Source organism: Castanea sativa, chromosome 4, assembly GCF_040712315.1.
Source record: "Castanea sativa cultivar Marrone di Chiusa Pesio chromosome 4, ASM4071231v1".
Taxonomy (NCBI): Eukaryota; Viridiplantae; Streptophyta; class Magnoliopsida; order Fagales; family Fagaceae; genus Castanea; species Castanea sativa.
The window spans coordinates 169,357-184,874 of NC_134016.1; the positions used below are offsets into that span (position 1 = coordinate 169,357).

Below are 15,518 nucleotides of genomic sequence, written 5' to 3' on the forward strand. Positions count from 1 at the left end.
GAAGTAACATCAGAAACTAGACAAATAGAAGTTGTGGGACAGTCAACTATTCCCACTGATAACCCCACTTTTCAAATTACCAGTGTTAAATTGGGTGGACATAATCACCTGGCTTGATCACCTTCTTAAAAGGAGGTAAAAAATAGGCTATGTTGATAGAGCAATTCCTGAGCCTAAGACAGAAGATTCCACTTATGGTGTTACTTGCACTTTAAAAAAGAAACCAAGTTCTTAATTTAAGTTGCAATGACTTAAAAAAAAAAATTTCCAGCTCTGCCCTGTATTTTATGTATGAAATGCTCATCATTGCCTTTCAGAACGTTTTCACAGTGCTTTTCTATATGCATTTGCAGGATCATATTGTGCCATTTGTGTCCTCAATTTTCTTACGCAGGCTGCTTTGTCCTGGTATTCATCATAATATGTCTTTGCGTGCAACTTTGCTGGATTACAATAGGCACTGGTCTGATTCAGAATTCCAGTCCTTAACTGCTGATGGACTGAAAAAGGAAATCCTTTCACTGATTGAACATGAGGTTCTCGTTGTTTTGTTATTTCAGATTCTAATAATTCTCTCTACTTTTTGTTTTGTTTTGTTTTTGTTTTTTTTTTTGGAAGTAATCTCTCTCTCACTCTGAATTTTTTTCTTTTCTTTGGAGGAGAGGGTGATATTCTGGAGGTTGTAATTAAACTGATAAACTATGTATCTTTTGCTAGGGGTCCACTGAAAATTCATCTGTGTTTTATTGCTGGAAAAATTTCTGTACGCAATACTACCATAACTGGTGCAAGAACAATGCTCCATGTGGTTTGTTTGTTGACTCCTCTTCAGGTGCTATTGGTTTAATAAGAAAGAATTCATTCTCTCTTTTTCGCTGTATGGAGGATATTGAGCGGCTTATCAGTGGTATATTGGAGATCCTCGCTTTTTCTGAAGTAGATTTAATCCTATGTTCCATTGTTTTTGGACAATTTTCAATTGTTATTCATTGTCACCCACTGCCCCATTTCTCTCTTCTCGAACTGTTTCTAATAATTCTGTTTCAAATTTGTATTCTGCTAGGTTCTTCTGATGAACTTGGTGATCTTGTAAGCTCTGGGTTAGATTTATTTGATGATGATCTTGAGCGTGAGATTCTTCTTGAAGTGTTCAGGTGTGTTATTAGCATCAGTCAACAATTAGGCAAAACAGCTTCTGCCATATTTTACGAATCACTTGTTAGTGCACCAGTTATTTCATCTGAAGAAATTCTTCCTTGCGTATCAAAGATTCTAGTAACTGGATATAGTTCATCAGCAGCAATGCTCCATATATCCGATATTGGAGCTGATATTGCTTGGGAGAAGAAAATGGCAGATCATAAAAATCTTCGGAAATTCTCTATTGACATGCTTGTTTCTCTTCATGCATTGTGCAAAAGAGCTGACACATGGGGAAAAGTTTTATATGTAATTGAGAAATTTTTAAATTTTATTGTACCTCGCAAAATCATACACGATCTTGATGCTGAAACACCATCGAGTATCAATGCTTTCACCTTGGTCCAGGCTACTTCTCAAATTTCAAAGGTGATGTTTGAAACTGCAATGGATATTCTTCTGTTTCTAACCTATCTGGTGAACATAAGTGGGCAGGTACTTTTTTTTTATTTTATAATTTTTGTTGTCAGCAATTGTTCTTTTTAATGAATTTAAATACTATTTGATATTTCTTCATTTGTTATCTATCTATATTTTTAGCAAGCAAGTATGAAAATTTTCCAGTTCTATGATATAGATATGCTTCATAATGCAGATATATTTTTCTTGCATGCTTATCTGCTTGAAATCCCAGAAGCAAAGTTCATTTGTCTCCTGTCAGTAGTGTTGCTTTGATCAAAATTCGTTCATTTATAAAGCATAATCAATGGTATATATAGTTCTTATGTATTTATAAATGAAAAGAGTTGCTTATAACATATTATTGAAAATTTGGTATAACTGGTTAGGGTTGCAAACATGACCTGACTACTCTGATACTCATGTATTTTATTTTACCTGTCATGTTTCTGTTTGTTTTACTTTTTTTGTACATGCTCACACTAGTCTTACAACGTTATTCTCATCATGATGGTTTTTTATTCTCTTTAAGAATATCGGATACATAAATTAATATGTGTAGAAAATCCTTTAAATTTTGCATGCAGATCCATATGTGCCATGATGATATATCCAGAATACAACTTGATATGGTTCCAGTGATTGAAGAAATCGTTTCTGAGTGGCTTATCATTCATTTCTTTGCCACCACACCATCTCAACCGGCTGCAATTGAAGATTTCAGTTTGCAGCTTTCATCATTACAAATTGGTAAGTTTATGTTATGGTTTTCTATGCATTTTCTATTGCTGTCCAGGTTTCTCAACACATGGAATAACACTATGATATTTTAAGATAAAGAGTCTTTTGCTACATAAAATTGCTTATTTTAATAAATAACATTTAGTTGTAATATCTGCATAACATGTGATGTTAAATTGGAATATTCTCTAGCAAGGCAGGCAATTCTGTAACGTGAAACATGCTACAGTTACTTTAGCCTTCTTTGGGTTATTGATACTTGTTGAAAGTTGGGTGCCAGATGCATACTCTGCCAATTCTATATAGCAATAGCCAATATGTGCCTTAGGGTTCAGGCAGTTGGATCTTATGTGGGTTATATTGCATGATGCACTACAGACTTGGTAATCATCCTGTTTTTTTCCTTGGTCCAGACAGCAATATGGGTAAAAGGTCATGGAATGAGAAGCTTGGCAAATGTCACTTCACATTGGCTTTTATACTTTTACTAAACATGCAAAGTCTCCCTGGAGGTCATACCCTCCTTTCTTCAAGATGTCTCCCTAATCCGCATGATATAAGTAATTCGATTCAAGACTTTACCAGCTGGATCATTTGGGGCAAGTCTGGAGGACCTTCTTCATTCTTGAGCCACTCAAGAGAGCTTGCATTGATACTTCTTAGACATGGCCAGTATGATGCTGCCGAGGTGATTATTCTGCCTTCCATATGATGAGAACCTTTATATTATTTTTTAAGAAATTTCTCTGAGACCTTCTGTTTTTGTTTTTTTTTCCTCTTTTTGTCCCCCTAATTCTTTGTAAAGTACCTACTCACAATGGTGGAGGCACATTTACGGAAGGAGAAGACATCTCAAAGTATTCAAGATAGTGATAGTCAATGGTGCATGCTTCATCATCTTCTAGGATGTTGCTTCCTTGCTCAGGCACAATATGCATCACATGGAATGATGAAAGAGAAGAAAGTCAATGAAGCTGTTTGCTGTTTCTTCAGGTATTCAATATTCTCTAAGACTTCATAGAAAGGACATGGGAATTGATTGGAATTAGACCTCTTCAGGATTCAAAAATATGAAACTTTACTTTCTTTTACCCTTTTTTTAAGTATGTATTATTATGTGACTAATACTTTATTTTAAAGGAGTTTTTCTTTCAATGAAAATTATTACATAAAAAAAAAAGTATCAAAGGCAAGTTTCATTCATGATTTTGGAGGAGCTATACTCCATCAATTTCAAACATTAGAGTGATGTGGAAATGCAAATAAAATTTTATTTAAAGTTAGCCAAGAGCCTTATTGTTCAACTGACACTTTCTAGTATTTCCAATGGAGACATCAAGGTTCAAATTTCCCAACTCTAATTCTAATTTAGTCTTTTTTATTTTTATGAGTTATTTGTTTTTTTATAGGTCAATTTGATTTTATTTTCAGTCTTTAGAATTGATTAGGTTATTAGTAATTTTATTTAAGTGTTGAATCCTAGGTTTGTTCTCTTTTGCTTAGTGCTAACTTCAAGCAAGACTAGGTGTTAACCCCTAGGTTATTTGATGCTGGAAAGTTAAAGAGCTATATATATATATATTTTTTAATTTAGTATTTTTTAATTTTGCAAGACTAATATTTTATTTTAGGTCCTAATAGTTTATTAGGTTATTATTAATATAATTTCTAGTACGGTTATTTTTGTACTGAGGCAATTAAGGTCTCCCATTCCAATTAGGAATATAGGTTTAGTACTCCTATGTAAATAACTACTTATCAAAAGAAGAAGAAGTACTCCTATGTAAATAACTAACAAAGGGGAGATTATTTTGATGAACAAAGATTTCGATTGAAATTGTCTCCGTAGTTTGGTGCCAACCCTAGCCCACCATAGGTGCAGACTCCAAGCAAACATAGGTGTTGACTGTCAACACCAATGTGCTGACTCTGTGGTCTGGTTAAAAGCTATTACAAGGTGTTGAGAACATGGGGGATGTATCTTTCCCTTGGAATAACATATGGAGAGAGTGAGAGCTTCATCTTGGGTTGCTGTGTTCACTTCAACCAACGCTTTGGGGAATTTTTTTATTTTTATTTTTTATTTTTTTTGATAGGTAAGAAAAAGTATAATAAAAGGTCTGCTAAAAAACATAAGCAGCCAAAGGTTACAAAAAAAAACAGCTATATACAAGAAAGAAGCGAATCTACAAACATAGTGAGAGATTCATTAGATGTGAGTCCCCAAACCCGGGACCAATCAAACAAGGTGCCAACAAAGGAGGCAAGAAGCTGATTGTTTGAGCTCTTTTCATCCTCAAAAGTGTGACTATTATGCTTCCTCCAAAGACACCACATTAAACATAATGGAATCAAATTCCAAATATTGGACAAGTATTTCCCCTACCAAAAAGAAGAATAGTATTGATGGATTGGTGCTACATGTGTGAGTCTGATGGGGAATCTGTGAGCCACCTATTTCTTCATTGTTCAATGTCTACAGCTCTCTAGCCATTAGCACTAAGCCTCTTCATCGTAAGTTGGGTGATGTAAGGCTCACTAATTGATCTTTTAGCATGTTGGAAAGGGAAATTTTAGGCACACTAATAAGAGATTTGGAGGCCAATTCCTCCATGCCTAATTTGGACTATTTGGAGAGGTGGATTGACACACTATTGAAGAAAAGATGCTATGGTATTCTTTAGTACAACTGAAATTATTGCTCCTTAAATCTCTATATGAGTGGACATAAATCTCTACTTTTCCCGTATGGAACCTTATGGATTTTATAGCTAAGTTGAACTTTAGATGATCCTCTAGTAATTTTTTCGTTATCTTTTGTCTCTTTCTTTGTATACTCCCATGCCCTAGAGTTGTGCCCTTTTTGCACTTTTAATGTAGCTAGAAGGTGTGAATGTGTTGATGGATTTACTTTACTCTATACAAGTTGTAGATAGGAATGAGGATTGTTTGCTTTGCAATCCAAATGGGAAAAGGGAAATTTAATGTTCGGTCCATTATACATGTTTTTGAGACGTGCGCCTCACTTTGTGTTTCCTTGGAAAAGTATTTGGGGTGGTAACTTTCCATGTAAGGTAGCTTTCTTCGTATGGATAGCAGCTTTGAATTTCATAATGGCTGTAAATAGCCTTGTTAAACGGAAGATAGTGGTTTTAATAGATGTGTAATGTGTAAGGGAAGTAGCAAAACAGTTGAGCTCTTGTTTGTGCCATAGCTAGAGAGTTGTGGTCTATTGCACTTAGGGCTTTTGGGGTACTTTACGTAATGACAGGTCAGGTAATAGACTACTGACTATTTGTAGAGGGGGTGTTTAGACATCACCAAAACAAGGTTATGTAGAGAGAGGAATCGCCAGAATTTTAAAGAACGAAGAGTAATCTATGCAAGATATTAAGAATAGCTTTTTGAGATTTTTTTTTTTTTAATATTGTACTTTGATTGGGGGGTGTCTTGCAGTTCTATTGTTGATTTTTTTTTTTTTTGCACCTCATGAGTGTTTGATTTTAAATCTTTAAGGGCACTTACATTTGAACCGTGCTTCTTTCTAATAAATTGTTCTCATAAAGAAATAATAATAACAAAACTTGAGTCCCAAAACTTTGGTTTTTTTTTTTGGATAAGAAATAAGTTTTATTGATATCAAAAAAAGGGACACCCTAGTACCTAGGGAGTGTACAAGGGGTCAACAAAAATTATAATAATCAAGAAAATCAAGAAAGGAAGAGAATGATTGGTTTTGCAAAGTAGCCAACCAATTTAATAAAGTCCTAAAGAAAAAAAGCTTGATATTTGGTATGGATTTCTTATTATCTTCAAAACACTTACTATTCATTTCTCTCCAAAGACACCACATTAAGTAAAGGGGAACAATTAACCATATATGACCATTTCTATGACGACCAAATCTGCCTTGCTAGCAAGCTAGAAGCTCCACAACAGACTGCGGCATAACCTAGCTTACTCCAAATAAACCCAAAACCATAGACCACAAATCCATAGCAACTAGATAGTAAAGAAATAGATGGTCAACTGATTTACCTTTACACTTGCACATATAACACCAATCCAATATCCAAACCTTTCTTTTACATAAATTAAATTGTCAATTGTCAAGTATTTCCCTAAAGTAGCAGTCCAAACAAAGAATTCCACTCGAGAAGGGATCTTCTACTTCCAAATACTTTTCCATGGAAAACAATGATCATTAGAGCCCACTAAAAGACTTTAATAATTATTAACCATGAACCCCTTATTTCTATCTGGTTTCCAACACATATTATCCTCACCAAACCCCTTTGCTGTAGCACCATATATGGTATTCATGAAGCTCAACACAACCTCTAATTCCCGAGCATGAACACCCCTCAAGAGACTTATATCCCAGAAAAGGACTCCATTAGTGGACTTCATAAGCTCTGCCACAATTGGTGTTGACTATGGATCCTCAACCAATAACCTAACCTCCTTCATCCCTCGGCCTTTAGGATCAAGGGTAGTGCGAAAATATTTACCTCTTGTCCATTGATTATGTCTTTTGGCCTGAACTTAGACCTTGACTCACTCTCCGTGGGAAAACCTTATAAAAGAACCCTTATAGCTTGTTTGGATGGAGGGGGAGTAGAGTAGAAAGAGGGAGAGTAAGTTAAATTACCTTGTTTGGATGTTTTTTAAGGGAGGGATTTGGAGGAGTTTGGAGGGGTTCTAATTCTTCTAACCTCTCATTTTTTATTCCCCCAAATTGGAGAGATTTGGAGGGAGAGTAGAGTATAGAAATGCTTGACCAAATGAATTACCAAATTTACCTTTACCATATTAACAAAATTACAAACTATCAAAAGGCTAATTACTCCCCTCCCCTTAATTTAAAAATATCCAAATAAGGTGGAGGATAACCATTCTCCTCTACTCTCCTCCTCTCTACTTCCCTCTACTCTCTTCTCCCTCCAAACTTCCGAACATGGCATTAGGCTTTTGGGGCATTGCACCAATGTATGCATTACTCAAGCTGACATTTCGTCTACACTTTGTCCAACATTGTTCTCTAGAGTGCTTCACCCTAAGGCAGAATGTTTCCCTACCAATGCCTTTTGTAAATTCCACTGCTTGCTTATCCAAAAACTTAAAAATTCACTTCTATAAATAAAAAAAGAAAGGTAGAAATGAATTGTGTACTGTTTGTATACAATGATATTAACCACAAGAGTATAATGTAATACATATGGATCTAAACCAAACTTTTTTTTGGGGGAATGAATTATGGAGTCTTAAGAATTGTGCATGAAAATATGTAAGAAAACAAAGAGGAATATATCCCCATCATAAAAAATTGTGGGGATTCCAAGATGGAATCATTACTTGCTCTGGGCGTGTCATTAGTTCATTGTTATATGGTACAGAGCAGAATAGTGATCACCTAAGGTAATTAATGCAGCTGCTTAGTTTATAAGGATTGCCTATATTTTGCCTTGTACTCTTAAGTGCCTAATACCCTTTTGACGGACTGTTCCACATTCAATTAGAACTAATCTTAAATTTGTATTTTCTTGATGATTTATAAAAAGCAAAGACTGTTCACTATTTGGATTTGAAGAACTAGTATATCACATTATAAAGGACTAAATGTATATTCTATCACAGTCTCTCTGTGTTTTTGGTCTTACTAGTTTTGGTTGCAAATCTTCAATTTAAATATTGCATTAATTTCATGGTTTTAAATGCTCACCTGTCTTGATGGTTTGGATTGCCATTGGGAATTTTTTGTTCAGAGCATCGTCAGGAAAAGGAGCTTCCCAGGCTTTGCAGAGTTTGTCTCACAAAGCAGGATTTGAGCATCTTAATTTCAGTGAGCTTATTCAGAAAAGTTTGCAATTATTATTTATTTTTTATAACATATTGATGATATTTTTTTCATGTTATTTATTTTTTAAGTATTTGTTATTTTCTTTTTTCCCCATCCCAGCTGGTTGTATATCAGATGCTGCATGGAGATTGCATTACTATCAGTGGGCAATGCAGATTTTTGAGCAACATAATATTAGTGAAGGTGCTTACCAGTTTGCACTTGCTGCTCTCGAGCAAGTTGATGAAGCTCAAAGTCCTAATGGTGAAAACTCGGGTGGAGATCCATTAAGTGAATCAACTGCCACTACCAAAGGAAGACTTTGGGCAAATGTCTTCAAGTTTACATTAGATCTTAATCACTACTATGATGCATATTGTGCAATAATTACAAATCCAGATGAGGAGAGCAAATACATCTGCTTGAGGCGTTTCATAATTGTTCTTTATGAATGCGACGCCATGAAGGTTCTCTACGAAATCATAAAATTTCCATTATTGTTTTTGCTGTTGTATCCAATATTCTTTTTACTTCATGAGAGAGAGAGAGAGAGAGAGAGAGAGAGAGAGAATCTTTGATGTGATTTTCAAAATCCATTTAGGAAAGACAAACAGCATTACAAATTGGCTTGGTTTTGTCTCTCAAAAAGTGCTAAAAGAATTGTCCATAAATCTTTGGCAAGCCTGAAAGTAGGGTAGAATACTTTTTGCAACATGCCAAATGCCTCGGTACAAATTTAATACGGAAACTCCTCAACTAGGAAGCATGAATACCTCAAAAAACCTGTTAAACTGTAGTTTATTATTGATACATATTCAATGTGGCTAGATAGGGATGCGGTGGGATATCTGTCTCTTGCATAGCCATATAAAAAAAAAAAAATAGTTTTTTTTTTTTGGATAGAGAATACTAATAAAAAATACGTTTTTTTTTTTGTTTTTTTTGGGGGGGATAGAGCATGAATACAAATTTTTTTTCCTTTGGGGGTTTGGGGGGTGGGAGAATGGGTTGAAACAAAAGGTCTGGTATTTCAGAAAGTTGGAGACCTTCAAAATTTCAAATCTCTATGAATGTAAAACATGAATTTGGGACTAAGGCTTTGTTTATTGTTGTTTTTTTTTATAGCTGCATTATTAGTATTCAAATTTTAACTAAAAGTCAGATCTGCATATATATGTTTAGAAATATGTGATTATATATTAATTAATTAATGTATGGCCGCTACATCATATCCTAAATATTCAAGAATTGACATAACACCACATCCATATGGTATTGTTTCCATATCCCATATCTGTATTGATGCTTCATACCACCGCAGTTTCTGCTTATTCCATCAACATTTGCCAACCTTTGGTGCAGGAGGTTTTATATACTCCATGCCGTGTTAGTTATTGTCATCATTTGACACTGTATTAGGCTAATTTTCCAATCCGCCTGTTACCAGAGAGTTTGATGCATTTTACATTGATTGCAGATTCTTTGTGGCGGTCAACTACCCTTTATTGGCTTAAATGATAAGGTAGAACAAGAGCTTGCCCGTAAGGTGTGTCCCTTTGTTGCAAAACAAACTGTCTGCTTTCTTGTTCAGGTTCCTGCATATCAATGTTAATGACATTCCTGCTCTGAAATATTTAGGCAGAGCGTTCTGATATATTGGCAAAGCCAAACTTATATAAGTTGCTGTACACATTCGAAATGCATCGACATAACTGGCGAAGAGCAGCAGGTTACATGTACCTATATTCAGCTCGTTTGAGAAGTGAAGCAACTCTGAAAGACTACCAGAACACTGCTCTTGTGCTGCAAGAGAGACTGAATGGGCTCTCTGCTGCTATCAATGCACTGCATCTTGTTTATCCTGCATATGCTTGGATTGATCCTCTGCCTGAAGGAAATTCTCTTCACAATGAGCATTATCCTCGTAAAAAGGCTAGAAAAGTGGAGGAGCAGGGTAAATAAAGCAATTGAAAAAACAGTTTTTTTGTTTAGTTTTTGTTTTATATTTACATCTTTGTTCTCATAACTACCACATGTTTTGACCTCTTGTTCAACTGATACTTCCTGATGTTTCCAACAGAGACATCAATTATTTGAATCCCCTCTCAATCCACATCACACATGTACACTTAAGATGTATCAAAATAACTGCCATGGGTTTTCTTGCATCCTTCATGGTAGACTTTCTATGAGATATATAGAGTTTTAGTGTGTGCATTATACTTCTTCGTTTGAGTCAATAATATTTCTTCTTTTTGCTACAGCAGTGAGCAATGATGTTCAGTCTCAAAGGTGGCAGTCTTATATTGATATCGAGAAACTTGAGAATGAGTTTGTGCTTACTTCAGCAGAATATTTTCTTTCAATGGCAAATGTCAAATGGACGTTTACTGGTAAAAGTCTTTAACATCTTTTGTCAAATGAATATTTTCTGGTAAAACCATAGGATATCTCGTTTATATATTCTTGTTGAGAAATTGCCTGTGGATAAATATCACAAGATAATCCTGTTCCTTGTATTCATTTACTTTGCCTAATCGTTGGCCAAAAGTTCATACAATGTCAAAAACTATTATTTTAAAAATATACCTTCATGTTAATTGATCATGCAATTTGGAATATCCACCTTAAGTATTTCTCTCTCTCTCTCTCTCTCCTTATGGTCATGGACTAAAATGAAATATCAATTTTTCTGTCGAAGATAAATGGAAATTGACATTTGAAAGTCAGATATCTTGTTAAGCCAATCAAACAACACCTTTCCAGAAATTGCACCTTAACATATAGAATGTTTTCTTTCATAGATATAAAATTAATAAATAATAGGGTAAATTACACCTTCCCAACTTGTACTATTACCCTAATTACACTTAACTCCCTGAACTATTAAATGCACAATTGACCTCCCAAAGTTGTAACTCTGTTTCAATGTCCCCCTACCGTTTGTTTTGGTGTTAACTCTAACAGAATTTAGTATTAAAAAACCAATTTACCCCTCTCTACAAAACATATGGCTGAAGATAAATTGGTCTTCCAATGCTAAATTCTATTAGAGTTAACAGCAAAACATACGGCAAGGGCTTAAGTGTAGTATTTTTTTGAAACTTGGGGGTCGATCATGCGTTTTGATAGTTCAGCGGGTGAAGTGTAATCGGGGTGATACGTTAGAGTGGAAAAGTATAATTTCTCCTAAATATAAAATAAAGAGAATTGAATATATGTGATCTGCCTTTGTATATGCATGTGTGTGCATGAGAGAGAGAGAGAGAGAGAGAGAGAGAGTTTGGTTCAGCAACCATACTGACCAGCCATAGTGAAGTAGGCCACAGTGGCATCAGTGGAAGCTTAATGGCTCTGCTATTTGATGATGGGGGGAGAGGGAAAACGTATGTTGACAAGGATGGCCTTGGTGTTGTCAATGATGATGGTATTGGTGGCCATGTACGTAGAATCCTGCTTGTTTCACTTTCATCTGAGGCAGATCAAGGGGTGTCAGTGTTGGAGCTATTTAGACGGTAGAAGAAAAATAGATTTGGACCTGGAATTTTAACCATGTTAATGCCACCAATACAATAGATCTAAGATTTATTTATTTCTTTGTGTTTAGAGAGAGAGAGAGAGAGGTCTTTAGCTTTACTTGTTGTCTTTTTCTTCCACTTATTTTTGTATTTGTTCTTCTCTTTGAATTCTTCTCAAGCACTAGCAAACATAGAAGACTAAAATTGTTAATATCGAAACAAAACCATTAAAAGAAAAGGATCTAGAGTTTTTTTTAATCCGCTTCTCTCTCTCTCTCTCTCTAATTTCAGGAATAGCTAGATGTGTCTGAATTTTTATTATTTTTTTCCTTATCCTTTATTTTCCCTTCTTTATCAGTAAAATTTAGAAGAAAAAGAAGGAAAATATAATGTACAGTGTGTTGAAATATAGATACAGAAGTGTCTTCATTTTCTTTATTCATTCAGTCATGTGCTTGTCACATGTATTTTTTCCATTACTTTGGATTGAAAAATTATTATTTTTTAATTCACTACAAAGTTCAGGGAGATTTAGTGACACCTTCAAAAAATCAAGTTGGAAAACTGTAAGTAGGTTATACTAATAAGAAAAAAATGGTTATACCACGGAGTAAATTTTCAATGATCTTTTTTTTTTAAAACGTAATTCTCAGCGATCTTTTTCTTCCCCTAATTTTAATCAATTGTTATTTGTACTATTTCCTATTTTCTTGCAGAAATTCACAATGTCTCAGCAGATCTGGTTGATCTTCTGGTCCAGAAAAGTTTGTATGATATGGCATTTACAGTTCTTTTAAGGTTCTACAAGGGTTCAAGATTGAAAAAGTGCGTTTTGTGCTTATGTGGCAGCATAATTTCATTACAATTATGAATTCCTTTTGCATGCCTGTAAATGTGACTTGGGTCCTTTCTTGCTCAGGGAACTGGAAAGAATATTCTGTGCTATGTCACTGAAATGCTGTCCAAATAAAGTAGATTCTTCATGTGTTCGGTAAAAACAGACTTGTCCTTGTTATCCATGGGCTTTATTTGCTATTGAATTACACATCTGCAATTTAGTAACATTGGGCGAGTTATGACTTTCAGGGATGATCTCAGGACACATGGTCTTTTGTTGACATCATCAAAGAATGAAATGGCTGTTCATGTTTCACAAGATGTGTGTCCTGCAACTCAACAATTTAAGCGGAATACTCAATGGGAAACTCTTGAGCTTTATCTTGTTAGTATCTTCTGCATTCTATAATAGTTTAATTTGCCATTTGAGGTTCTCCTAAACCTTCAAAGATTCCTCTTTTATTTGTAATAAATTTTAAAAAAGCTCTAGATTTCATATACCTGTCAATCTTTTGCATATAGAGTTATACTATATTTATGTGTTTTGTTTGCTATTGACTTGTTATCATTTGTTTGCTATTGCTGGTTGGCTTAACCTAGGAACCAGACAATCTGATAATCTGATGCCAACAATAGCAGTGAAGTTCTGTGTTCTGAACATGTCCTTTTTCCCTTACCTTTCTTTTTTATTTCTCTTTTTATTTGCAATCTTACTCTAAACAGTACAAGTTCTGGTGGTATTTAAGTTGTTCCAGAGGTTAATTCTCTAAGTTGTTCCGGAGATTATTAAAATGTTTACGGTTTTTTGTCATCATTTACTTGACGTTCTTACATTTTGAATTCATAAAATGGGTGTTTGAAGTAACCCTGATTTTAGTTAGTCATGATGTCGTGGGCTGATGGGTAATATTTTCGAATAAGATATTTGAAGCCCCTTACATACTTATGCCTAGCACTGTCTTTGTTCATGAGCCAGCAATTTCAACTTGCCAACCTTGTAAGAGAATTTTTTTGGAACTTAAAATTAAAATGATATATTTGTTGCCTATTTGATAATCACAAAAAAAAGGACAATCAGTCAATACGTGGTTTTGAGTTTACATTGGTTGATTCAAAATTTTGATCCAACCTATTTATAATTAACCCCCCTCCCCCCAAAAAAAAAAAGCCAAAAAAAATCTTGCACAATGGATTTGTAACGACCGAAGGAAAAACATTAGCCAAAAAGGACTAATCTAGTTACAATTGAGGCTTCTTGCAGTTGTTAATAAAAGCCCGATCAACCTAGCATATAACCTTTGTAGGACTCATCACACCCACACTTAATCAATATCCAATCAATTTGGAGTATCACAATCTCACCCATTGAAATCCTTGACGTCCTCATCAAGGCCCACTTTGTAGGGGTAGTGTCTCAGAGCCTACAATTATGTCATAGGAAATTTGTTAGTGTAATCTTTTATTTTGTTTTCTTTTTGGAGATTGAAAACCTGTTAACTTTTAGGAAATTTTTGGATGTATTATTTGCACTTTAGGTTTGATTCAATATTTGAAGACATGTTGAGAGCCTGAGTCCTAGACTTCAAAGGTAGCTAGTTTGATCATTCGACCTTGGTGAAATTTGCATCTAACAATAGCTATTAAGCAAGTCTTGGGATGACACCTTATAAGGCTTTATATGGAAGGTGTAGATCTCCGATATGTTAGGATGAGGTTGGTGGGTGGAAAATTTTAGTCTCTTATGATAAGTCATGTATTTAAATCCTTGGTATGGGTTTGGTTCATGACAGGGTGGGCAGCAAAGGTGGGGTTTGCAGTGGGTGATGTCAACCTGCACCTATTGATTTAAGCAAGTTGGTGGGTCCATGTTGGTAATTTCTTTTACTAGGACTTCATGAATCTTGATTTTAGCTCCTGAGGATCAGGTAATTGTATGTCTTGCAAATATTTCTATTTGGGTGTGGGCAGGTCATCAAATTGTGATTCCAGAGCTTAAATGATAGCTTTGTTTAAAGCTCTCAATTTAAAATAAATAAATAAATGACAAATGGGTTTTCACTTAATGAGTTTATCTATGTTCATGGTCAGAAACTTGTTAAGAGTTTTTCTGCTCAAAGTCTGAATGAATTTGAAAGAGTGCCTTTACTGCAGCTTCTCTCCTTTCTTGGGGTCAAGTTTTGTCATAACTGTTTGATGTGTTTATTTGTGTGTGTGTGTGGTGGTTAGAAATATATTTATATATATGTGTGTGTGTACTGTTGACACTACAGCTCAAACCCCTCTCCCCTAAACTCCCAAGCACTTTGATAATGTTTATAATTTCTCAGTTAAAAGAAACCATGAAAGTTATCCCCACCCCGCAACCATCTTTCCCTTTATTTCTCCACCTTATTTATACCTCCTTTAAATTGCAGGTAAAATATAGGGGATTTCATGCCAAATTACCGGTTATTGTTGCTGAAACCCTCCTTTCTATGGATCCTCAGATTGAATTGCCTCTTTGGCTGGTTCAGATGTTTAAGGTACTTTCTCTAGCTAGAAATTGGAATATCTGGGTGGGGTTTTAAATATGTGATGAACTGCGTTATAGCTTTAAACTTGATATACCTTTTCTATCAAACAATTAACATAGGGGCATCTTTAGTCTCTCTCTCTCTCTCTCTCTCTCTCTCTCTCTCTCTCTCGCTTCTGATTTTGGAAAGGGACCGAAGTTATAAGAGCAAACTAAAAAGCATGGTTAGATGGCCCTAAGGGTTAAATGAGCAAAGATAAGAAGAAAAAGCAACATTATACAAGATAAACTGCCAAAAAGAAAAGGAAAATAGGACTACTGTCAAAACTACACTAATGTTTATCTTTCATTGAGTTTGGTGTTTCCTTTCTTTTTCTTCAATTATTGACTAATTCCAGTGAAGTCATTGCTTAAGTCCAAATGTTTTGACTTTTTAGTCTCAGTTTGTTAGTCTATCTATGCTTCAGGGTAT

At 34.8% G+C, this 15,518-nt stretch overlaps 1 protein-coding gene across 3 annotated transcripts in view; it reads left to right on the forward strand.

Moving 5' to 3' along the window:
* Positions 1 to 15,518, forward strand: part of LOC142631212 (nuclear pore complex protein NUP160) — a 37,946-nt gene that overhangs the window by 20,305 nt on the left and 2,123 nt on the right. For 2 of the 3 annotated variants that reach the window (XM_075805326.1, XM_075805328.1), the window contains exons 9-23: positions 354 to 536; positions 718 to 907; positions 1,064 to 1,635; positions 2,187 to 2,349; positions 2,754 to 3,028; positions 3,146 to 3,333; positions 8,106 to 8,182; positions 8,300 to 8,646; positions 9,657 to 9,725; positions 9,818 to 10,133; positions 10,444 to 10,572; positions 12,414 to 12,522; positions 12,617 to 12,688; positions 12,784 to 12,919; positions 14,949 to 15,056. In XM_075805326.1, the coding sequence (XP_075661441.1) occupies positions 354 to 536; positions 718 to 907; positions 1,064 to 1,635; positions 2,187 to 2,349; positions 2,754 to 3,028; positions 3,146 to 3,333; positions 8,106 to 8,182; positions 8,300 to 8,646; positions 9,657 to 9,725; positions 9,818 to 10,133; positions 10,444 to 10,572; positions 12,414 to 12,522; positions 12,617 to 12,688; positions 12,784 to 12,919; positions 14,949 to 15,056 (2,934 nt within the window). The remainder of the gene's footprint in view (positions 1 to 353; positions 537 to 717; positions 908 to 1,063; positions 1,636 to 2,186; positions 2,350 to 2,753; positions 3,029 to 3,145; positions 3,334 to 8,105; positions 8,183 to 8,299; positions 8,647 to 9,656; positions 9,726 to 9,817; positions 10,134 to 10,443; positions 10,573 to 12,413; positions 12,523 to 12,616; positions 12,689 to 12,783; positions 12,920 to 14,948; positions 15,057 to 15,518) is intronic. The other variant, XM_075805327.1, reaches the window with a different exon arrangement.